Genomic DNA, 26,643 nt, shown 5'->3' with positions numbered 1-26,643 from the left:
TTTTGTTCACTAGTGGAATGTGTCGAGAGTGTTGATTACCTGTTGTTTTCATTGGTACTTCATCAATAAAAAAAATTATTGAAATATAAAAAGTGGGAACAGGTGAGAGGGAGGACCGACCTGGTCCAACAGCCATAGATGGTGGAGCCTAGGTGGTCAAAGACCAAAAAGAGTCAACTGGCTGAAAAACAGCCAGTCCAGCAGTGAAGAGTCAGCCAACCTCAGCAGCCAGACATGGCAAAGAGCCATCTGCTGCGAAGGACCTTGTCCCTATACCCAGTGATGGCGCGACCCTCTACCGCAGAAGTAGGGTGTCACCAGCTGAAACGGCACACAGCCTGCTGCCATTACAGAAGAAAAAAAAATCCGCCTCCAGGGAAGGAGTGGTAACCCGAGGCCAGGAAAGGTGCCAGCACCAGGCCAAGAAAAGGGCTTGAAAGACCTAATGGCCCGAAAAGCTATCTCCCTAAATGGAAGATGCCTCGAACAGGAGCCGGCTGGAGCAAGGAAGTCTCAACAACTATGACCAGAGAAAACCTTGGTGTCCAGATAGCTAGGAATGGCCACCACTCGAAGACATCAAAGGCCTAGGAAGGATCAACTTCGGGAGGTCAAGGAAGAATCCACTTCCAGATACCAAGGAAGGGACAACGTCTAGAGACTTGGCAAGGGTCGACCATCAGAGACCACCACAGGTGTAAACCCAGCAACCGAGTCAGAGCCAATGCCCAGAAACCGAATATGAATCAACTCCCAGGAACTGACAAATCCAGCTATTCAGAAACCAATGCCGAGACTACCTGAGGCTGAAGCTGGTGCCAGGGTCGACAGCAAAAATGGAGGAAGGCTCAAAGGCCAGATCCAAAGCAAGGCTTAATGGCTGAAGCTGGAGCAAATCTCAATGTTCAGAAACGGAGCAAGGCTCAAGGACCCGACACAGTGCAAGCTCCCAGACATAGACGGCGCCAGGACAGACGTCCAGAGACGGAGCCGTCCTGAAGTGCAGCAAGGCTCAACGTCTCGAGACGGAGCAAGCCAGGCTAGAAATCGTGAGATAGAGCAAGGCTCAATTTCCCGAGATGGAGCAAAGTTCGTCATACTGAGGTGGAGCAAGGCTTGATGTTCTGAGGCTGTGGAGGGCTTGACATTCTAAGGCCAGGGAAGGCTCGACGCCCAGCAATGGAGCAAGGCCCAATGGTCACAAATGGAGCAAGGCCCGAAGGCCGAAGTCAGAGGAAGACTCGACACACAGAGACAGAGCATGGCTCTCTGGCAAAGGCAGACCAATTCTCAACGTTCCACCCAGAGAAGGAACAACTTCCAAGGATCAGATATGGGACCAAGCCCGCTATCCAAGGTCGGAACTAGGCTCGACGCCCGAAGACAGAGCACAGGATGCCATTCCAAGCCAGTTCAAAACTGACAGTCTGCAGGAGGGCAAGATTCTAGACCCGACTATGATGCCAGGCCTGACCTTGAAAGGGGTTATGCCCCGATGCCCCAGGCACACTGCGGAAACATGAGAAACCGAAAACGGCTTCCACGCAACCAAGAAAATGTGGGCACTTTAGGGACAATCCCACCCACAGAAATATAACCAGTATGCCACAAGAACTATGCCGCCATAAGAGAGCAAGCAATACTGCCCCAAAAAGAAAGGGGTCCTAGCAATCCCTTAGGAGGCCTCAAAGGAAAGGCCGGTAGAAAGCTGAAGCTCCCAGATACAGTCTATCAACACTAGTAAATACCCCTACAGGAAAACTGTCGCTAGGCAAACCCAAACCGGCAAAATGAGTTATCCTAGATTCGGCTTGTGCCACAGAAAAAGGACTCTCAGCCACATGACCTCAAGCTGTGGACACCGCAGTAGCCGCAAAGATATCAAACACCGTAGTGGAGGAGTGGCCTAGTGGTTAGAGTGGTGGACTTTGGTCCTGAGGAACTGAATTCGATTCCCACTTCAGGCACAGGCAGCTCCTTGTGACTCCGGGCAAGTCACTTAACCCTCCATTGCCCCATGTAAGCCACATTGAGCCTGCCATGAGTGGGAAAGCGCGGGGTACAAATGTAACAAAAATAAAAATAAAAAAAATAAGCAAGCTATAGTCCCAGAGTGCCACCAGACCACAGACTGGTAAAAGGCGGCAACCCCCGGCAGCAGCCTTAGCCCTGACAGCATACTGGTGGCAGAATGAGGCACAGAAAAGGAGACCTCAAAACCCTTGCGAAACTGCAAGGAGGAGAGCCCCTGGAGTGGTGCCAAATCCAAGCAAAGCGAGCACACGAGACTCTGTAGCCCACGTCCAAAAAGACCAAGTAAGGACCACCAACCCCAAAGGTTCAAAAGGTGAGAACTCACCCAGAAAGGGTGGCTTCTTAGTGCAGCCACGCTGAACAGGGGTACAGAAGTCCCCACAGGGGCCCAAACTCCCATGCCAATTAGAGGCCCCGCAAAGGAAAATCCAATGCTCAGGGGAATTACTGGTCAAGGAACACAGTTCCACTACCACTCCTGGGGAAGCCCCCTCTGGCGCTCTGGCACTGCAAGGGCCAGGCACCAAGACCCTCTGAAGTACCAAAGCTCACTGAGGACAACTCAGGGATCCCAAGCTAAAGGCTTAACCGGAGGGGCAAAGGATGAATGCCAGCAGTCCCCACCTTGCCAGCGCCAAACGCCGGTGAAGAAGATGAAGAAACCTGACCCAGGAAAAGCAAAAACCCAGGAAGAGGCCAGGCAGCTGCAACATCGGCTAGCGGGGAAGGAAGGAAAAAAGAAGCCCCTGACCATTTTTTTACCAGTCCACCGCGGGACAAACATCCTCTAGCTACCAACTGCCACAACTAGAAGAAAAGACGTCTTCCGTTCTATGAACACTCTTCCCCAATACCCCAGCAGGTCATTAGGAAGGTAACTGGCAGCCAAAAAGCACAAGAACAAGCCGACCGCATCCAGAGCAGACAATGGCGCAAACTCCAAACCCCGTCTGCCTGAATGAACCGACGAGGGCAGAACTGGAACGCAGCTAAAAGAAAAACAACTGCAGGGGCTCTCCGTATACCGGCTGAAGCAGCGCACCATGACAGAGAGGAATCCTGCTGCCGAGGACAAATGGAGCGCTAGCAAAAGAGGAGCCTGCCAAAAAATAACGCCGCTGATCCAAAGGCCCCCCCCCCCCCCCCGGACTGAGCAAAGCGCCGAAGTATGAGAAAATCAACGGAGTCCACCCTGAGGAAAGGCCAGCCAGCTCATGCAGCCGCCGAATAAGAGAGCCCCAACAACAGAGAAAATGAAGATACATACCTGTAGCAGGTATTCTCCAAGGACAGCAGGCTGATTATTCTCACGTGAGTCGTCGTCCGCGACGGCCCAGGAGACAGGAAAATTTGCATAGCAAAAAGAAGAGCTTTCTGGGACTCGTCATCACACGGGCAGAACGCACTGCGCATGCAAGAACGGCTTCCCGCCTGCGACGAGAGCGTGCCCTCCTCAGTTTAATAAAAGGCAAAACAGAGAACTAAAAACTCCAAAGGGGAGGAGGGTGGGTTTGTGAGAATAATCAGCCTGCTGTCCTCAGAGTATACCTGCTACAGGTATGTATCTTCATTTTCTCCGAGGACAAGCAGGCTGAATATTCTCACATGTGGGGTATCCCTAGCCCCCAGGCTCACTCAAAACAAAGAACATTGGTCAATTGGGACTCGCAACGGCGAGGACATAACTGAGATTGACCTGAAAAGAAAGACAACTAAGTGAGAGTGCAGCCTGGAACAGAACAGAAATGGGCCTAGAAGGGTGGAGTTGGATTCTAAACCCCGAACACATTCTGCAGCACCGACTGCCCAAACCGACTGTCATGTCAGGTATCCTGCTGAAGGCAGTAGTGAGATGTGAATATGTGGACTGATGACCACGTTGCAGCCTTGCAAATCTCTTCAATGGAGGCTGACTTCAAGTAAGCCACTGACGCAGCCATGGCTCTAACATTATGAGCCGTGACATGGCCCTCCAGGGTCAGCCCAGCTTGGGCGTAAGTGAAGGAAATGCAATCTGCTAGCCAATTAGAGATGGTGCATTTTCCGATGGCAACTCCCCTCCTGTTGGGATTAAAAGAAACAAACAACTGGGCGAACTGTCTGTGGGCTTTGTCCGCTCCACGTAAAAGGCCAATGCTCTCTTACAGTCCAAGGTGTGCAACTTGTCTTCACCAGGGCAGGTATGCGGACGGGCAAAAAAATGTTGGTAAGACAATTGATTGGTTCAGATGGAATTCCGACACCACCTTCAGCAGGAACTTAGGGTGAGTGCGGAGGACTACTCTGTTATGATGAAACTTGATATAAGGTGCATGTACTATGAGGGCTTAAAGCTCACTGACTCTACGAGTTGAAGTAACAGCCACCAAGAAAATGACCTTCCAGGTCAAGTACTTCAGATGGCAGGAATTCAGTGGCTCAAAAGGAACTTTCATCAGCTGGGTGAGAACGACGTTGAGATCCCATGACACTGGTGGAGGTTTGAGAGGGGGCTTTGACAAAAGCAAACCTCTCATGAAGCGAATAACTAAAGGCTGTCCAGAGATAGGCTTACCCTCTACACGTTGCTAAGCACTAATCACACTAAGATGAACTCTTACCGAGTCGGTCTTGAGACCAGACTCTGATAAGTGTAGAAGATATTCAACCAGCGTCCGTGTAGGACAAGAAAAAGGATCTAGGGCCTTGCTGTCACACCAGATGGCAAACCTCCTCCATTTGAAAGAATAACACTTTTTTGTGGAATCTTTTCTGGAAGCAAGCAAGACTCGAGAGACACCCTCTGAAAGACCCAAGGAAGCAAATTCTAAGTTCTCAACATCCAGGCCGTGAGAGCCAGAGACTGGAGGTTGGGATGTAGAAGCGACCCCTCGTTCTGAGTGATGAGGGTTGGAAAACACTCCAATCTCCACGGTTCTTCGGAGGACAACTCTAGAAGAAGAGGGAACAAGATCTGACGGGGCTAAAAGGGCGCAATCATAACCATGGTTCCCCTGTCTCGCTTTAGTTTTCAGCAACTTCTTCCCTACTAGAGGTATGGGAGGATATGCATACAGAAGGCCTGTACCCCAATGTAGGAGAAAAGCATTTGACGCTAGTCTGTTGTGGGCCTGAAGTCTGGAACAGAATTGAGGGACTTTGTGATTGATCTGAGTGGCAAAAAGATCCAACGAGGGGGTGTCCCACTTTCGGAAGATCTTGAGGACAACAGCCCTGTTTAGCGACCACTCGTGAGGTTGCATGATCCTGCTCAACTTGTCGGCCAGACTGTTGTTCACTCCTGCCAGATATGTGGCCTGGAGAAACATGCCGTGATGCTGCGCCTAAAGCCACATCCTGACGGCTTCCTGACACAGAGGGCGAGATCCGGTGCCCCCTGCTTGTTGGTGTAATACATAGCAACCTGATTGTCTGTCTGAATTAGAATTGTCTGTCTGAATTAGAATGATTTGGTTGGACAGTCGATCTCTGAAAGCCTTGAGAGCGTCCCAGATCCCTCGTAATTCCAGGAGGTTGATCTGAAGATACTTTTCCTGAAAGGACCAAGCTCCTTGAGTGTGAAGTCCATCTACCTGAGCTCCCCACCCCAGGAGGGATGCATCCGTTGTCAACACTTTTTGTGGCTGAGAAAATTGGAATGGACATCCCAAAGTCAAATTGGAACGAACAGTCCATCACTGAAGGGAAGTGCAAAGGTCGGTGGAGAGATGGATCACATCCTCTAGATCCCCTGTGGCCTGGCACTACTGGGAAGCTAGGGTCCATCGAGCTGACCTCATATGTAGGTGTGCCATGGGAGTTACATGTACTGTGGAAGCCATGTGACCTGAAGAGTCTCAACATCTGCCAAGCTGTGATCTGTTCAGACGAGCCAAGGACACTAGGGCCAGAAGATTGTCTGCCCTTGCCTAGGGAAGATAAGCTTGAGAAATCCGTGTGTCCAACACAGCTCCAATGAACTCCAATTTCTGAACCGGGACAAGGTGGGCCGAGATAATTGATTACGAACCCCAGTAGTTCTAGCACTTGAATAGTCATCCGCATGGACAGTAGAGCGCCTGCCTCCGAGGTGCTCTTAACCAGCCAATCGTTGAGATAAGGGAACACCTGCACTCCCAGTCTGCGTAGCGATGCTGCGACAACTGCCAGGCAATTTGTGAAAACCCTGGGCGCAGACGCGAGACCAAAGGGCCGTACACAGTACTGAAAATGCCGAGTTCCCATCCAAAATCGAAGATACTTCCTGTGAGCTGGGAGTATCGAGATGTGTGTATAGCAATCCTTTAAGTCCAAAGAGCATAGCCAATCGTTTTCCTGAATCTTGGGAAGAAGGGTGCCCAGGGAAACCATCCTGAACTTCTCTCGGACTACAAATTTGTTCAGGGCCCTTAGGTCTAGGATGGGACGCATCCCCCGTTTTCTTTTGCACAAGGAAGTACCTGGAACAGAATCCCAGCCCTTCTTCCCCTGGTGGTACAGGTTCGACTGCATTGGCCTTTAGAAGGGCGGAGAGTTCCTCTGCAAGTACCTGCTTGTGCTGGGAGCTGAAGGACTGCGCTCCCGGTGGGGAATTTGGAGGTCTGGATTCCAGATTGAGAGTGTATCCTAACTGGACTATTTGAAGAACCCACCTGTCGGAGGTTATAAGAAACCACCTTTGGTGAAAAAATAACAAACTCCCCCCCACCGGCAAGTTGTCCGTCACAGACACTTTTTCTGAGGCTATGCTGTACTGGAGACAGTCAAAATCCCATCCCTTGCTTTTGCTGGGGGCCTTAGGCACACGCCGTTGACGGGAACGAGCATGCTGGAACTGAGCCTGGAGAGGCTGAGAAGCAGGAGTGTACCTACGCCTGTTGTAGGAATAGAGGGTACTCCTCTTCCCTCCAAAAAACCTTCTAGATGAGGAGGTGATAGCAGAACATACCCGGCGAGAGAGAGAATCCATAGCATCATGGTGCTTTTTGATCTGATCAACCATGTCCTCTACTTTTTCTCCAAAAAGATTATCCCCCCCGGCAAGGAACATCTGCCATTCGCTGCTGGGTCTTATGATTCAGGTCAGAGACAGGCAGCCATGAGAGTCTGTGCATCACTATACCTTGAGCAGCTACTCGGGATGCCACATCAAAAGTGTTGTAAGTTCCCCTGGCCAGGAATTTGCGACACGCCTTCTGCTGCCTGACCACCTGGTGAAAATGTTTGGCGAGCTCCGGAGGAAGTGCTTCAACCAAACTAGACAGTTGCCTCACCGAGTTCCGCAAGTGGATGCTCGTGTAGAGCTGGTATGTTTGGATCTTGAATGCGAGCACAGCGGCCTGATACATTTTTCTCCCAAAAGAATCCAAGGTCCTAGACTCTTTGCCTGGGAGCGCCGAGGCATAGTCTCTAGTACTCTTGGCTCTTCTGAGAGCAGAGTCCACCACCATGGAATCGTGAGGAATTGGGCCTTCACCATTAGTGGTTCTCCATGGACTCTGTACTGGGACTCAGATTTTTTGGGGACCACTGGATTAGATACAGGAAATGATCAGTTTCACATAAGAACTTCGCTGAGTGTGTTATGCAAAAGGGCCGTTGCAACTTCTGTGGGCGAAGGATAGTCCAAGACCTCGAGCATCTCGGCCCTGGGCTCATCCACAACCTCCATAGAGAAAGGAATGTCCTTAGACATTTCCCGAACAAAGGATGAGAAAAAAAGACTCTCAGGTAGAGACATCCTTGTTTCAACTGGCGGAGTAGGATCATAGGGAACCTCATATGACTCTTCTTCCGAAAAGTAACTGGGGTCTTCCTCCTCTTCCCACGAGCGCTCCTCATCGGTATCGGACAAAAGCTCCCTAAGAGCAGCCCGAACCCGAGCCAGTCTCAACATCAAGGATCGACAACCTCATGGGGGATGTCGAGAAGTCGACCCCGGCCTGGACTCCAGCAAAGCTTTCTCCACCAACGTCGAGGGGGAATCGAAGGGGGAATCGACCCTGGTGGCAGCCGACGCCAATACTGCAAGCGGCACCGATGACGGAGACCTCACCACAGGCGATGGCCCAGATGCTGCTTCCGCAGTCGGTACAGAAGGCGCAAACACCCCTGAGACACCGAAGCAGATTGGCGCAGCAATCCCTCCAGAAGTTCTGGAAGAAGGGCTCTGATGCGCTCATCGAGAGCTTCCATCAGAAAAGGCTGGAGGGCCGGTGTAGGTGTCGGTAACAGAATCTGAGGGGGCTCGAGAGCCGGTACCAGGCTGCCAGATGACCGACGCATCGGCACCTCCTATATGGAGGGTGAGCGGTCCTCCCAGCACCGATGCTTGTCGAGTGCCGACTCCCTCGAGCTCTCGGTACCGTGCATGGAAGGAGAACGATGACTGTGCTTCTTAGCCTTCACTCAATGCCCGTCATTGAGACTCCTATGTACCGAAGAGGAGGACGTGGAATCCTCATGCCTCCTCAAGGCCGGGTCCAACGAAGGTCGATCCTGGGGGGCCTGCATAGCAGTAGACCTCGAGACAGGTGGATGCCTCGCTGCTCCCAGATCGATGCGGTCGTTCGGCAGCCATTACCTGCGCTCTCGATGTCGCTGCTTCCCTTGACGTTGACACCGCCGACCTCGGTACCGATGATGATGTCAAAGGACCGGACCGATCAGAAAAACGTTTTTCACGTTGAGTCTCCCGAGCCACTTGGGTCCATTTCTTCATCAAAAGACACAGCTTACAGGCAGCTGGCAGATGATCAGTCCCAAGGCACTGGAGACACCACACGTGGGGGTCTATACCCGAGATGGTCCGGTTGCAGTGAGTACAACGCTTGAAGCCGCTGGGAGTCCTCGATGACATGGACGGAAAAGCAGCGGCTGCGAAATTAAAAGACTCGATCGTGCCAAATAAAAAGGCACAAAAAAGGAAAAATAATCCAGCCGAGCAGCCTAAAGGGTGGCTGCGACGAAAAAAGAAGGGAACTTAAAAAGGTGAAGAAAAAACTAATAAGGGAAAAAACTAATTTTTTTTTTTAAAGAGCACAACTTAAGAAAAAAGCAAAAAGTGAAGCGGTAAACGCTGAAATCCAGTCACCTGAGCTGAAAAAGAGAGAGTCAAACAAAAGATCGCGGATCAAAAGAACCGAGGAGGGCACGCTCGCGTCGCAGAAAGCCGTTCGCGCATGTGCAGTGTGTTCGGCCCACGCGACAAGTCCTAGAAAGTTCTCTTTGCTATGCAAATTTTCCAGTCTCCTGGGCCGTCGTGGACGACAACCCACATGTGAGAATATTCAGCCTGCTTGTCCCCGGAGAAAAGAACATATATCAAACCTGACTGGAATGAATTAATCCAACAGTGAAGCAGAGACAGATGTACATTCAAGAGTAGTGCTTGGTGTTCCTTTTTTTTTTTTTTTTTTTTTTAAGAGGACAGGAGAACACAGTACCCCTGAGATGAATAGGGGGGTGGGGGGGGGGGGGGGGGGAAGGGACCTGGCACCACCAGGTGTACCCCAACAGGCCGTCCCAGCAGCGCCATGCCATAACCTCCAGCTTGACTAAGGCTGAGGGAACAGGCTAGGAGCCAGCACCAAACCAGAGCTGCACAGGATATGTCTATCCACCTGCTGAGATAGAGAGAATACTGAAGTTAAGATGGATGCACAGGTCCACATATAGTAAACCTCTGAGGTTCTCTCTATCTCCACCTGCTGGTACAGGGACATAACCCACTCGTCTCTGGATTGATCTGTGGGACGATATTGAATTGCAGCTTGTGGAATAGAGGAGGCTTCTCATTAATTCTGAGACAATGGGACACTGAAAATCCAAAACCCTGTCTATTAAGGCATGATATGCAGATAAAGCACTGAAATATACTCAAAGGATGTTTGAAGACTTCGGAGTTGAACTCAAAGTTATATTAAAAATGATCATGGCTTTTGCAGACCAGCAGATGGTCTTGAAGACAGAAGACTATCTTGTGGAGTACTGTCTTGCAGCAACAACAGCATCTTGAACTGCTCGATTTCCAGGCTCTTCAAACCAGAGATATGAAGCTGAGATGCAAGATGTGGCTCAGTTTTGTGTTATTAGGGCTGGAAACACAGAGTTTGATTCTTATAGCAACCTACTGGCCTTATTTAAAAAAAAAAAAAAAGAACTAGTTTCCTCTCCTCAAGAGGCTATCCCTCAAAGTACTTGTCTGTTGTTGGAACTTTGGTAATATTTTGACTATTAGAGGCTATGCTTAGAGATGGAACCAAACCTATTCTACTGCTAGAGCATCCTATACAAAATGATTTGGAATGGTCATCTGGAGCATCACAAGTAGAAGCCTGGCATTCTTGCTAGAGGTAACAGGCTTAAGATATTCCTCATTTCTGAAAGATGGATTGTGCCAGCTCCAAGTTCAGATGCCACTTGTAAGGTTAGAGAATTCTGCTGAGCTGTCCATTAAATGGTTTTGCTTCCTTGGAAGGAAGGATATTTCGTTGAGAATTGTCAAGTTCCACATCACTGCTTCCTCTCAACAGGAGGAAGAGTAGGGTCCCTTAATCTGATTTGTCTTCTTAAAAATTGCTCCTGGATTGTCTGGAGTCAGCAATGACTTACCATGCAGAAGGTACATAAACAGCCAAGAAAAGTAGAATATCACTCTGCTCCAGATGATTGACATGAAGCTTTATGGCTCTTGATCAGGTATTTGGAATATGGTGATGTTTGAGAAGAGCACCCCAGTCATCACCAGGAGTATCAATGGTGAGTACACTGAAATGCTGTTCAGGTGCTCTCTGAACTTAGCCCCTTTTTTTTTTTTTTTAAATAGCTGACAACCATAACTGAATCATAAAGCAGCTGAATTTTACTGAATTCTGGAACTTGTGGTAAATCTTGTAATTAAGATATAAGTTTTTTGAATTAGGCTGCATCAAAACTGGTGACTGCCACCTGCAGGTTTGCAGTTCTAATAAGTGTGTTACAGCCCAGGGAATTATGGACCTCAATAATCTGCATTTATACAAAATTATGCAAATGTTCTTCTATTTTTTACACAATATATTCAATAGAACAATGGAAGGTAGACAGCAGATGAGAGTTGTGGATGGGAAATATAACTTGAGTTTGGGTCAATTTAATTGTTGTGCATGTAATGTTTGTAAATGACTGAGTGCCTCGATATGTCTGTGTGACTAAAGACTGCATTGTAGCATTTTTCTTTATTTCATGGCAGTCACCTTCTTTTCTTTTCACCCTGCTGCCTTTCCTCCCCTTGCATTGCTTCCATAACAGAAACCATGCTGGGTCAGACCAATGATCCACCTAGCCCAGTATCCTGTTTCCAATGGTGACCAATCCAGGTCACAAGTATCTGATAGAATCCCAAATAGTAGGAAAATTCCATGCTACCTGTCACGAAACACCTAGCATCCGCATGGGGCTAATCTTGCAGCCACCTGGAGGGTCTGTCCCCAGCATTGCTCAGGTCTGCCTGTGCCTGCCAATTGTGCTCTATACTAACACCATCCGCCCTTCTGATTGGGTCTCACTTGCCTCTGGGCAAGTCTCCCACTCTCAAGTTATTCCCTGGTGATTTCTAGATTACTAGGGCCACACTCTCAGGGATCCCACAAACCACCAGGATTCTTAAGTCAGTTCAGGACAACAGAGCCAATAAGCTAATAAGGTTTATTGTCATAAAAATAGAACAGTGTACCATATAAAACAGATGGAAAAATAACAGGCAACAACAAGTAACTGAATAAGGATCAATATTAAAACTGTCTAAACAGTCACTACCTGGGTATCACCTGGGAAACTTCAGGAAATTAACTGCTCACAAGCCTTGAACAGGATCTCAGGACAGAGATGTTTACCTCTGTGCTCCCATACTGATACTAAAGATTACCTCACAGCTCAAGCAGGAAAAACATGGTCACTTCTGTAACAGCTTTACAAAAAAAAAAAAAAAAAAAAAAGACAATTACCATCTGCTGGCCAAACAAGGGAAATGCACTGGGGAACAAATATGTCATACGTTCACATAAGAGGTCACAGACATAAGTCCCCTGTTTCGTCACACTACCTATCTCAGGACAAGCAGTAGCTTCAACCATGACCATCTCAATTAGCATACTATGGACTTTTCCTCTAGGAACTTGTCCAAACCTTTTTTTAAACCAGATATGCTAACCTCTGTAACCACATTCTCTAGCCATGAGTACCAGAGGTTAACTATTTGTTCAGCGGAAAAAATATATCCTACTATTTGTTTTAAAATAATTACCGTGTAACTTTGTACTTGTTGAAAGAGTTAAAAAATTGATTCACTTTTACCCATTCTACACCATTACCTTGCCATCTTAGGATTTTGAAATTAGATGACCCATTAAGGTCTTTCTCCTCCATGGCCCTTCATAAAAGCACCCCCCTAAAAAAAAAAAGAGATAGGTGCCCCCTTTCAACATGTGTACCCTCTGTTGTATCATTGAACCATGCTTCTCTCTGCCACCAACATCTCCACTTTCTCCCCTTTCCCTATAATCAGGCTCCCCTCTTTCTGGCACATACCATGTAGGTTATATCCTTTTTCCCCACTTCCCAATTGCTCTACAGGAATCTACGGGCAAGTAGACCAGGATGGTGTAACCAACCCTCAGGCGCATATCTAATCCCTCCATTGCTGATCTTGGTCAGCATAAGCCCATAACAGTGGAACTCACATCAGCCCAGCTGCTTTTTCACCATGCTCTGTTGGTTTCCTGAGGCCTACAATGCACATTGATCCTCCTCCACAGACCTCAGCAGGTTGACTGGCTAAGGATGACTATCATTCATGTCTGCCTGCTCCCCCTGTATCCACTAGCCACCTAATTTCCTCCACTTGTTGCATGACTGGCTTCTGCTGCAAAATTGTGCACCTTTATACAGCTATGGATGCTCATTTATGCACAAAATTGCATAGTACTCCTGGGCTGTACTCCATGGACTACAACTGCCAATACCTCCTTCCAAACACAATCTGATCCTGGCTCAGTCTCTTTAGCAGAAAAGCAACCTCCCTGGCCATCTTCTGTGTAGACTGCAACATTTGAGATACATAGTCTACAAGATCTTTTAATCTGAATATCAGGAACACCCTTGCAATAGCCCTTCATAAACTCACTGAACATCTCTTGCAAGAAAGAATGAGGTTGTTTGGACAGGGGTAGTAAAACAGAAGACAATTTAGCTGCCACCATTACTAAAACTAGTAGAGAGATCAACAACATCTTCACTGAAGAAAGGACCTGCAGGGCCTCATGAGTAATGATATTGGGTTGTTGGGACCACAAAAATAGTGATTTGCAAAGGCTAAGCAGATGCACTGGTAGCATAACAGCACTCAAACACAAACGCTTCAAAGTTGGCACAGGAATCGATGCACTTCTTGCACTTCACTGTTATACCATCATTTCAATCATCTGTGACGTTAGAACCAGGCTTCTTTGAAGAATGCATCCACTCAGAGAAATGGGAAAGTGCTGAATAGTTACACCTTTAAATCAAGAAATTCCAAGAGTGAGCTGTGCCTGCCTTGAAGAGGTAGGGCACTCCCTCCATCACCTTTTTTTTTTTTTTTTTTAATTAAATAGCAGCTGGATGCTTCTGGCCACTGAGTGGGGGGGAAAAGAAGTACCCTCCTTGGAAGAGAAGCTGCTTGATAGCACTGAGCCAGAAAGCTTGTGCATGGAGGACTTATTTTGATGCTTTAGATTCAACTTCATAATGCATGCAGGGACGGAGGCAATTATTTCTTGCTCTTGGAGACATTCTTCCACACTCATAACAGTTGTCCCATGTGTGAGAGGCCCAGGCAGAAAATGCAAACATGATGAGCACTCAAATGGCAATCAACAACGTTCATCAGTAGAACAGTCACAAAATCCTGGTTTACTCTGCACAATGGCACCAAGCTGAAGTAGTCAGAAAAAAAAGCAACCCTTTTATTAGGAGTGGAGGAGTGGCCTAGTGGTTAGGGTGGTGGACTTTGGTCCTGGGGAACTGAGGAACTGAGTTTGATTCCCACTTCAGGCACAGGCAGCTCCTTGTGACTCTGGGCAAGTCACTTAACCCTCCATTGCTCCATGTAAGCCGCATTGAGCCTGCCATGAGTGGGAAAGCGCAGGGTACAAATAAAAAAAAAATAAAGAAATAAACAATTTTGGAGAGAATGGGAAAACCGAAGTAAGGAGCCTGTGGTGACAGCTGTGCACAGGAATTGCCATGCATACCCAGAATTTTACATTAGTAACGAGCTGCTTCATCATGGTGCCATCGGCTGAAATGTAGCCAATTACACCATGCTTGTCAACTGAGAATACTAAGCTTTCCTATCAACAATGAACCCATCTCTCAATTATGACATTATTCAGCATTTTGTTTTTAAATTAAACAAATTTCTCTCCCTCTGTTTCACTGTGACCTTGGGGCAGTCCAAGAGGGTTGTCATATCTCCTTCCTTCCTCTTCTCAGCCCACTGTTACTCCCTAGCTCCTGAGTCATAGCAGAACCAATATAACAGCCATGCTGTTTACTGGCCTATGTATGTGCTGCAAAATCAAAGACTGGTGAAACATAAACTACAGCATGCATGGTAGTAACAGATCAGTTTTGGAAGGGCACAGTCATGCTCCCTAGCTGTTTGCACCACTCTCCCCTTTAATGGAGTTCCTTTCCTTATTAACTTAATTATAAACTGCTTCAATATATTAATTGAAGGGTGATATAGCAAACAGAAATTTAAAAAACCAAAATATATTTTGGATGGGAAGAAAAATAATCCTGGATATTGGCAGCACATGCACCCTTGACAAATGGCATCTTCAGATATCTATGTGGTCTTCAACACTCACATGTTGCAACTTTTTTTTTTGTTGGCCCAATAGATATAGAAACCATAGATTAAGCTTGAAATAGGATTTATAACTTACATGTAAAAATTCCATGACTACTTTGTCAAATTTTGTTTGCTTCTGAATATGATCTAAAGTTGCCTGATGAGACTCGCCGACCAAATGTGCTTCAATATCTTTTTCTTCAAATGTTCGGAATTTACAAAACGAACAAGTGAATGCCATCCTAGGAGGCAAAACGTTGCTTAGTTGTTATTTTTTTTTAATTAGAGAGAGACAATACCTTGCTAAACTATCATAAATACTCATGTATAGGTCCCATTTAAAAATTAATGGTCAGAGAGGTGAACTATATTTGAATATATCCACAGGTCCAGCATTTCCCTTTCCTTCCCTACCCACCTATATCATATCCAGCACCCCCCCCCCTTCTCCTCCTTATCCCCCCCCCCCCCCCCCCCCCCAGGAACCAGTGAGGTGTATTTTCAAAGCACTTAGACTTACAAAGTTCCATAGGTTACTATGAAACTCTGTAAGTCTAAGTGCTTTGAAAATGAGCCCCAGTGTCTCATCTCCCAAACCCTCCCCCATCAGCATCCACCAGAATCTTCTCCCCCTCCCTTCCCCCTGCAGCCTGTGTCCCTCATACTATTTCTAGCACGCCAAAGTTGTTGTGTGCCAGCATGGGGCTTTCCTGTACTGGCCACCCACGCTCAAGCACACAGCCACATCCCACACTCTCCCAGACAGGAAACATATCATGGGAGCTCCTGTGAACCATTTCCTGTTGGGGAGAGGGAGAGATGCAGCAGCATGCAGGAGGCCTTGCACCAGTGCACAGCACCACTGAAGCACTAGAAGGGGCATGGACAGTGGCTGCATGAAGGGGGAGGAAGATGAAAGTGAATGTTGCAGATGGGACAGTGAGTTGGGGAGGATGCTGACTGGGGTATGAAAGTGACCTAATATGCGACTCATCGAAGTTTCCTAATAGTTAAAAATGACAGTAAGGGTGTGACTTATGAGTGAGGCCAACCTATATGCGAGTATCAACGATAAATGCCCATCTTAATATGTATTGAAGTTAAGCAAGGACTACACAATACTGGTTTTCAAGATGTCTGATTGCTTATAAAAACCTGAAATCTGAATTAAAATATCCATCTCAGCGTGAAAAATACAGAAAATGTTTTAATAAAGAATTTCAAAAAAATTACAGCAAGCTTAAAATGTTGGCAAATAAAAATACCAAAAATATGATGTACAAAGTTTTTCTCTTAGTTAAAAGAATTAACATAATAATCTCTATATACCCTTGCCTTGTCCCAGGTCAAAATCCTCTAGTAGCAACAGTATGCTGCTGTGGAAAGAATTTCAAGCATTGTTGGAAAACAAAGGAAAAGCTGCTGGTTACTAAGAAAAGCATTTCAACAATTTGAACCTCAGAATTTCAAAACCCAGCAGAATCAACTAATGTTTAAATCTTTGAACAAACAAATATAACCATAACATTAACAATCTGTAATAGGTAGGTGTGTCAACTTTTTTTGTATGTGTGTTACATTTGTACCCCACGCTTTCCCACTCATGGCAGGCTCAATGCGGCTTACATATTATATACAGGTACTTATTTGTACCTGGAGCAATGGAGGGTTAAGTGACTTGCCCAGAGTCACAAGGAGCTGCCTGTGCCTGAAGTGGGAATCGAACTCAGTTCCTCAGGACCAGAGTCCACCACCATAACCACTAGTCCGTAGTAGGTACAGGTGTAGGGGTGTGTGTGTGTGTGTGTAGGTGTGTGTGCGCGCGCACATGCGTGCGTGCGTGCCATACCGGATTAGACCAGTGGTCCATCTAGCCAAGTATCCTGTTTCCAACAGTGGCCAATTCAGGTCACAAGTACTTAGCGCAAACCCAAATACTAACAACATTCCATACTAATCCCAGGACAAGCAGTGCCTTCCCCATGTCTGTCTCAATAGCAGACTATGGACTTTTCCTCCAGGAACTTGTCCAAACCTTTTTTTAAACTCACATATGCTAAGTACTAAATCTTCCAGCAAAGAGTTCCACAGCTTAACTATTCATTGAGTGAAGAAATACCTCCTCCTATTTGTTTAAAAGTATTTCCATGTAACTTCATTGAGTGTCCCCTAGTCTTTGTACTTTTTGAAAAAGTAAAAAAAAAAATTGATTCACTTCTACTCATTCTACACCACTCAAGATTTTGTAGACCTCAATCGTATCTCCCCTCATCCATCTCTTTTCCAAGCTGAAGAGCCCTAACCTCTTTAGTCTTTCCTCATATGAGAGGTGTTCCAACCCCTTTATCATTTTGGTCACTCTTTTTCAAACCTTTTCTAATTCTGCTTATAAATTCTGCTATATCTTTTTTAAATACAGCGCACCATGGAACGATAAAGGCATTATAGTATTCTCAGTCTTATTTACCACCCCTTTCCTAACAATTCCTAGCATTCTGTTTGCTTTTGGAGGAGTAGCCTAGTGGTTTGTGCAGTGGACTTTGATCATGGGGAACTGGGTTCGATTCCCACTGCAGCTCCTTGTGACTGTGGGCAAGTCACTTAACCTCCATTGCCCCAGGTACAATAAGTACCTGTATATATGTAAACCGCTTTGAATGTAGTTGATATACCTCCTTTCTGTGGTATTTTGCAAGTCCCATTTCCCTTTCCCTTTTTTGGCCACCGCCACACACTGAGCAGAACATTTACAAAGGCATGCTAGCGTTTTTTGCATGCACTAAAAATATGCACATGCTAAACACCAGAGACGCCCATTTATTCCTATGGGCGTTTCTAGTAGTTAGCGCGCACTAATCATTAGTGCACACTAAAAACGCTAACGCACCTTTGTAAAACACCCCTTCAGTGTATTATCTACAACACCAACTCCAGGCTGCTTTGGATCAGTGTGCTAGCCACAGTAATTGCTTGTACAAATATAGATTACACCACTGGGGTAACAAAATTGGGAAATTACTGGCCTCCTTGGTGGAACAACGCTCAGGCAGAAGCTATATCAGCTGGATAAGGGGCGGTTCTGGTGAGCTCCTGATCAAACAGGAGGATATTGCCCTTGCATTTGTTCAATTCTATGAGTCTTTGTATGGCAGTAGTCAATTCAATGTCTTGGCCTGCATACCTTTATTTCAAACCTTGAATCTTCCCCGCCTCTCCGAGGATCAACTACAAGCGCTTAATGCCCCCTTTACAGGTAGGGAGGTGCAGGTAGTCATTAAGGGGCTAAAGTTGGCTAAAGCCCCAGGCCCAGATGGTTCTGGCACGGAGTTTTAAAAATTTTACAGGATTTGCTATTACAGCATTTCCTTGCCATGTGTGGCTCCCTGTAGGATACCCAGGAAATGGGCTCTGTTAAGAATCATGTTTCTGTCACGGTTTTCCCAAAACTGAGGAAAAATGTGGAAAAGGTGGGATTTTATAGTCCTCTCTCTTTACTTAATCAGGATGTCAAGATACTGGCCTCTCTCCTGGCGCCCAGGCTGAACAAATTCCTCCCCAGCTAATTCACCCAGATCAGGTGGGTTTTGGCCCCAGTCGCTTGCGTCCGCTAATATATTAGAAGCCCTTCGTATCTTTTATGAATAGCTCAGACTGTTCCTGGGGATGCTATCCTGGCCAGCCGGGATGCAGAAAAGCATTTGATAAAGTGATCTGGAATTATTTATTCTGGGTTTTTGAGCATTTTGGTATCCGGAGATCCTTCTTGCAGTGGGTACGAGTTTTCTATAGGAACCCCACTGCTCAGATTGTCATTAATGATTCTTTGTCTCTGGTGCTTCACTTGGGCAGAGGTACTCCCCAGGGTTGTCCTCTGTCCCCACTTCTTTTTGTACTCTCACTGGAACCTGTGGCTGCAAAGATCCACCAGGCTATGGATCTGCAGGACATACAGGTGGGTGTCTATGAGTATTGTTATCAATCTGTTTGCGGATGATATGCTCCTTCTCCTTGATGAGGCGACCACTAACTTATCCAGAGTTATGCAGTTTATTTGTGATTCACGGGCTTATGTTTCAACAATTTTTATTGATGATTCAACAATACAAATATCACGGTTAATTCTGAAATTAGACAGCTTGAATAAAGCATATAATATAGGTGCATATTTGCAACATAACTTCCATCATCAATATTTTTATCATTTTCACCCTCCCTCCCCTCTGGCAAGGGTCCATAGAACCTAAATATTCAATTGCAATAGTATAGGTCAACCAGTGTAGATTAAGACTGATCAGGTGTAATAGATACCTTGTTATGCCTCCAGTACCACAGTATCAAGTGAATACAGTGCGATGAAAGTCTCCATTATCCCAATTCTCTAACTCAACCATGTTATATTTGTCCCCAAGGGTTTGTACTCTTGATAGCCCTCCGGGACCCATCACCCAAGTGTATTTATGATGTCTATGTGTTGGCCAGGAAACAAAATTCCCAAAACAATCTGAACAACAGCCTGTCAACAATTGGCCCCTTCTTCCCCCCCCCCCAAGTCATCAACTTCTATTAGCCCTTATCGTCCCCCTCCCCCCCTAATCCTATCACAACTCCCCCCCCCCCCCCCCCCAGTATAATTATATTCGACTCTGTGCCAACCGAGGTCGCCGGCGCCCCGGTCCTTCCATCTCTATCCACTCTATCCTCTCCCAGTTCTTATTGGCTTCCTCCACATGATATCGAGTTCAATACCAGACTGCGTGCTCTATGGGGAAGGGATTGAATATATCCATCCCAAGTTTGCAGAACGAGTTTTTTTCGTTTGAACGTGCGTATTGGAGTTCCAATAACATCAGCCCATGAAATCTATTCCTCCATTGCCAATATGACGGGGCCTGATCACTGGTCCACACTCCCAACACTACTCTCTTGCCCACCATCCCTGCCTTCCGTATCAGCAGATTAAAATATTTGTCGTGGACCCCAAAGTCCTGAAATTTGTCCAACAGAATTCCCATTGGGGACAGTTTGACCAATTCCCCCCCTATCTGCGTCAAGTATTGGATCACCTCTTTCCAGAATACCTGAATTTGTGTACATTCCCAAAATGCTTGGAAAAACGAGTTGACTCCCCTCCGACATTTCAGGCACACTGGGGAGGCAATCCCTCCTATTTTAAAAAGGCGTTCCTGTGTAAAATAAGCTCTGTGTATGACCTTAAAGTTGCATTCCCATAGCTCTGCACTAATCGACCCCGATGGGATTCGCTTAATCAGTCTACCCAGGTCTAGGGAAGGTGCCGGGAGGCCCAAATCTCGGCTCCACCATTGTTGCAATATTTCTTTCCTTGGGGTCCTTTGTATATTATCTAGCGCCAACTTCAATGTTGATATCGAGATCCCTTTATCTCGAATGGGCTCATAAAACTGGAGTAATTTCTGTCTGATGGGAAACCTTTGATCTTTAATGTCCAGGCTGGAAACATAATGTTGTATTTGCCTATAGGCGAACATGTCCCGCACCTCTACCTGCCCAGACGCCAATAACGAGTCCCATGTCTTCAGCATCCCTTCTGTATCTAATAAATCACGTATATACCGTATCCCCTTGCCTTCCCATCGACGAAAACTACTATCATCAGTACCCGGGGTAAACTCCAGATTCCCCACTAGTGGCATGTGATCTGATTGTCTTGGATTCCCTCCCAGTAGTGGAATCAGGAAATTCCATGATGTCCTAATCGATTTCAAAAGGAGATTAGCCTGCAACTCCCCAGGAACCTTACCCGTAGGGCAATGAACCAGCCAAAAGATATTCCATTTACCATACGTTTCTTGTTCCAGAGCCCTAGGGGTATAGGTCTGTTTGCCCAAGATCCAATCCCCCAGGTGTCTGAGCAAACATGCCCAGTTGTATTTTTGCATATCTGGTACCCCTAAACCCCCTTAGCTCCATGAACCTATTAAATTTTTAAAGGGAGTTCTCGGTTTTTTCTCCTGCCAACAAAATTTTGAAAGCAATTTGTACAACGTTTTAATTTCTTTCTTTAAAAATTGGATTGGTAAAATTTGCATTACATAAAACCACTTGGGGAATACAATCATATTAAACAATTGTATGCGGCCATGCATTGATATAGGTAAGGACGTCCATTGTGATAACCACTGTCCTGTTTGTTCTAAAAGCTGGACCACATTCAGGTCCCGGATCAAAAAAGTCCTATATAGAAGTCTAATCCCCAGATATTTAAACTGACGCATCGCCCATTTCAGGGGAAATTGTCCTTCCCATCGTCTACGGACACACAGATTAGTCGGCAATGCCAGGGACTTGTCTAGATTGAGTTTAAACCCCGAAAAGTCCCCAAACTCTGCTATGCTGTCCATCAAGTGTAAAAGGGATTCCTGCGGGCTAGTTAGATGCACCAAGAGGTCGTCTGCAAAAGCCGACACTTTAAAGTCACTGTGTCCCATGGTCACTCCTTTAATGTCCGGGTTAGTATTGATTTCTCGTATCAGTGGATCTATACTCAGTACGAATAGTAAAGGGGAGAGCGGACATCCCTGTCGTGTCCCTTGCTCAATATGTATAGAATCCGATAAGATCCCATTTACCCAGATTTGTGCTTTCGGCACCTCATATAGTGCCCGTACCGCCACTACCCAATATCCATCGAAGCCATATGCCTCCAAAGTGGCAAATAAAAATTCCCAGCCCACTCTATAGAACGCCTTCTCTGCATCGAAACTGATAAGCAGAGAAGGTGCTCCTGATCTTTCCACCCAATCCATCGAGGCCAGAATCCTTCACATGTTCTTGGCAATAGTGCGTCCCCTAACAAATCCAGCCTGAATCTCATCTATAAGAGTAGGTAAGATCACCGCCAGTCTATTAGCCAGCACTTTGGCGAATAACTTGGCCTCTACATTCAACAATGATATTGGTCTGTAGGAGGATGTTTGTTCTGGGCCACGGTCCAGCTTCAACAGCACCATCATTCTGACCTCTTTTAAGGAGTCCGACATACTCTTATTTTCTACAAACTTATTAAACAAGGCTGTTAGGGTCGGCACCACTTGATGTTCTAAAATTTTGTAAAATTCATAACGGAACCCATCTGGTCCTGGTGCTTTAAGGGTGGCCCCTGTCGTATAGCTCTAGAGACCTCTTCCTCCGTGATCTTATGATTTAATCTAGCTAGTTGCAGCTCAGTCAACCTAGCGAGGTCTCTCCCCTCCAAATACAGTCGGCTCTCCAGGTCCCCCTCCGATGATCGCTTGTATAATGTGTCGTAGTATTGACGAAACGAATCCGCTATGTCCTTATCTGATCTAACACCCCCCCCCCCCCCCCCCCGAGTCTTAAGCTGCATTACTTTCTGTTTCCCCATTTTCCGGTTTACTAAATTGGCCAACAACTTCCCTTGTTTGTTTCCATGTAAATATAGTTGGTATTTATAATATTGTATAGACTTAACTGCCCTTTCATGCAATAGGGTTGTTAAGAGACGTCTGTAGAGCTAATAACTGTTCTTTATCTTACGGAGCCTTTGTATTGCCCCAGTGCCTACGAGCTTTCATGATTTGTTGACCCAAACGCAGGATTTCTTTATCTCTCATCTTCTGTTTATGACTAGAGTAAGCTATGATCACACCTCGTAGAACCACTTTTGCAGTTTCCCAAAACAAAATTGGGTCCTCCCGATGAGCCACATTATGTGATTGAAATTGCCAACTAGGCCGCACACCTTGATCGGTTGGAATATTTAAAGTCCACCATATATAAGCATGGTCCGAGACCCTATATGGCCCTATTCCCGCATCCTGTACCCTGGAAAACAGGGTTCTAGATAAAAGCCAGTAATCAATGCGTGACTGGGATGAGTGCGCTCTAGAAATATGGGTGTATTCCTTATCATTCGGATGTAGCATTCTCCACACGTCAGTTAAGTCTAAGTTCTCACAGAGCATCGAAATGCCTCGTGAGCTAGATCCCTTCTCGGTGCTCTGTCCCCTCGATGTATCTAGGCTTACATTGTGAACCCCATTAAAGTCCCCACCCATAATGATTTGGGTATTCTCATGCTGAACTATATCATGGACCAGCGATCTAAAAAAGGCCTGATCATAGACATTAGGAGTATACATATTTGCCAGCAAGAACTCTTGATTATTGATCAATACTTTAGCAAGGATAAACCTCCCATCCTCACCCCACCAACAGCCCCAAGTCTGAATATCTAAGGTCTTTATAAACAGTATCATCACTCCAGCTTTTCAGTTTTGTGCTGTTGCTTCTAGAAGATGTCCTACCCCCCATTGTTTAAATTTAGCGTGTTCTACCAAAGACAAGTGAGTCTCCTGTAGAAATATGACATCCGCCGCTAGCCTATTTAAAAGTTGTAAAACGTTTTGGCGCTTAATCGGGGTGGGATACAAATGTAATAATCCACTTCTGAACTCTCATCCCCCGTAATCCCACATCACTCCTACCTTTACTCATAGAAATATGTATACTATATGTCTTTATGCCTTAATATTGCCCTTCAAGCTCCCATTGTCTCCTTCCATTGTTCAATGTTTGTGTTCCATTGTTGCACTCCTTAACGTCACTTCGATTGTCTCGCATAATTCTGCACAATGTAATCCATAACCAATCTGTAACAAATTGTACTTACATCATTCATTTCTTATTGTAAGCCACACTGAACCCGCAAAAAGGTGGGAAAATGTGGGATACAAATGCAATAAATAAATAAATAAATAATAATAATGTTACCCCCCCTACATTCCAAGAGTGTGATGCACGGGCTTAAAGATCAACTTTGCTAAATCTGAGGCCCTGCCTATTTCTCGCCCTTGTCAGTGCACTCGAATGTCGAATTTCCACCTCTCGGCAGGGATGAGGATGAAATATTTAGGTGTTTACCTTAGTGTGGATTCTAATTGGTTATACAAGAAGAAAATATATTATAAATTAGAGGTCATCCGTCAGTTGTGTTTAAGGTGGAAAGACCTTCCTGTCAATCTTCTCAGCCGGGTGGCTTTGACTAAAACTGCCCAAACTGCTATACCCTCTACAGATGCTCCCCGTGTGGGTTCGGCCACCAGAGGAACATCTGTATAAGTTTATTATAAGTTCTTTTATTTAGCATGGTTAAGAGGCCACACGTAAGCTTTTCTAATCTGACTTTGTATTGGAACTTTGGCTGGGTGCGTCTCCCTGATCTTCGAATGTATAAGATAGCCACATTGATGCGGTGGATTCATGAGTTCCATACACTTCAGCCCTTTTTTGCCCTAAGCAGTTTCTGGGATAGTTGGTATGCAACCTATTCAGCATTCAATGTTCTTTGCTGTAAAGATGATTCTAAAGTGAGGGCTTTTAAGAGTAATATCTACTTGCTGGCTTTGGGTAAGACTTGGACTTGGTTGGCGGCCAATCTTGGGTAATGCTTGGGGGTGGACCCCTTTATGACTCTGTGGGGAAATGCCCAGTTTCCGGATGGACGGGGTTCTCCTCCTTTTGAGATTTGGTGAGCTGGGAGTGGATTATACTTGGGGGGCCTGGAGGCGGTGGGGGCATGCCACTTGCATTCTCTTGCTCAACTTAGGTATGCTTGGGCCTTCCCTAAGCATCACTTTTTCACCTATCTACAGGTTCATCACCATTACATGTCTTTGCTGCGGAAACAGACCCACATGATCTCATTTACTAAGTTGGATCAGGTGTTCCTTACCATTTATTATTTATTTATTTGTTAGTTACATTTATATCCCACAGTTTCCCACCTATTTGTAGGCTCAATGTGGCTTACATAGTACCGGAGAGGCGTTGCAGACTACGGTGTAAATACATACAAAGTGATGTTGTGGTAAGATAAAGTTCATGTGGCACAGCCACACTAGGGAATCGTACAATGGAAGAGTTCTGTTATGTTCATTACGTTCTTTAGTTTTGTTGCACAGATCAGGCATTTATGTTGGATTGGTAGGGTATGCCTTTTTAAACAGGTTAGTTTTTAGTGTTTTCCAGAGGTGTAGGTGGTCGTTCGTAGTTTTCAAGGCTTTTGGTAATGCGTTCCACAGTTGTGTGCTTATGTAGGAAAAACTGGACGCGTAAGTTGATTTGTATTTGAGCCCTTTGCAGCTTGGGTAGTGCAGATTTAGGTACGTTTGTGTTCATTCGGATGTGTTTCTAATTGGTAGGTTGATCAAGTCTGTCATGTATCCCGGAGCTTCACAGTAGATAATTTTGTGAACCAGAGTGCAGATTTTGAAAGCAATGCATTCTTTGTTTGGGAGCCAGTGTAGTTTTTCGCGAAGGGGTTTGCACTTTCAAATCGCATTTTTCCAAAGATAAGCCTAGCTGCCGTGTTTTGAGTGGTCTGAAGTTTCTTTACGGTTTGTTCTTTGCATCCCGCATAAATTCCATTGCAGTAGTCTACATGGCTTAGTACCATTGATTGTATCAGGTTGCAAAATGTTCACCTCGGGAAGAATTGTTTCACGCGTTTGAGTTTCCACATTGAGTGGAACATTTTCTTTGTTGTGGATGTCACTTGGCTCTCTAGTGTTAAGTTGGGGTCCATTGCAACGCCGAGGATTTTCAGGCTGTCTGAGATAGGGAGGGTGTAATCTGGGGTGTTGATAATTGTGGGGTTATCTGCGCTGTGTAGGGATGAGAGGATGAGACAGTGTGTTTTTTCTTTGTTTAGTTTTAGTTGAAATGCATTTGCCCAAGAGTCCATAATGTTCAAGCTGATCTTGATTTCATTTGTGATTTCTGTCAGTTTAGATTTGTAAGGAATGAATATTGTGACATCGTCTGCATAGATGAAAGGGTTAAGGCCTTGGTTGGATAAGGACTTGGCTAGTGGGGTCATCATAAGGTTGAAGAGGATCGGTGATAGCGGTGATCCTTGTGGTACTCCGCAGTCTGCTTTCCACAGGAAAGATATGTTAGAGTTTGATTTTACTTGATATGTTCTTGTGGTTAGGAAACCCTTGATCCAGCTAAGTATGTTTCTACCAATCCCGAACTTATCTAGTAATCTTATTAATATATTATGGTTTACCATGTTGAATGCACTAGACATGTCGAATTGGAGAAGGAGGATGTTTTTGCCTATTGCTATTTCCTGCTTGAATTTGGGTAGGAGAGTGAGTAGTACTGTTTCTGTGCTGTGGAGGGGGCAAAAACCTGACTGTGATTCGTGTAATATTGAGAATTTGTTTATATAATCTGTAAGTTATTTGGCTACCATGCCTTCCATCAGTTTGACTGACAACGGAATGGATGCTACTGGACGGTAGTTAGTGATTTCATAAATTTTTTTCTTGGTGTCTTTTGGTATCGGAGTGAGTAGGATGTTGCCATTTTACTTAGGGAAGAGACCTTGCTGAAGCATCTAGTTTAGGTGGAATTTGAGGTCTGCTATGAAGCGGTCAGGGACGGATCTCATTAGGTAGTTGGGACAGGTATCTAGTTTACAGTGAGTGTTGGAGAACCTGCTGATCGCCTGTGCAACTGCATCGACGGTAAGGAGGGCCGGGTACTCTCCAGTGGTTGGGTCCAACTCATTAAGGAAGATTTCGATGTCAGTGTTGTCCTGAGGTAGCATGTTGCGTAGGCTTGCAATTTTTTCATTGAAATACTTAGCAAGTTTGTCTGCAGATGGGATGTCTGTATTCGATGTAGTGACTAAGTTGGTGTCTAGGAGTTTGTTCACGAGTTGGTATAATTTCTTCGTGCCTTTG

General features: G+C 45.7%; 1 protein-coding gene across 1 annotated transcript in view; it reads right to left on the bottom strand.

Moving 5' to 3' along the window:
* LOC115472445 (DBIRD complex subunit ZNF326-like) overlaps window positions 1-26,643 on the bottom strand; it is a 282,530-nt gene that overhangs the window by 157,302 nt on the left and 98,585 nt on the right. The window contains exon 6 of the mRNA XM_030206732.1: window positions 14,985-15,132. Coding sequence (XP_030062592.1) covers window positions 14,985-15,132 — 148 coding nt within the window. The remainder of the gene's footprint in view (window positions 1-14,984; window positions 15,133-26,643) is intronic.

Source organism: Microcaecilia unicolor, chromosome 6, assembly GCF_901765095.1.
Source record: "Microcaecilia unicolor chromosome 6, aMicUni1.1, whole genome shotgun sequence".
NCBI classification, from domain to species: Eukaryota; Metazoa; Chordata; class Amphibia; order Gymnophiona; family Siphonopidae; genus Microcaecilia; species Microcaecilia unicolor.
This window is presented reverse-complemented; position numbering and strand designations above follow the sequence as displayed.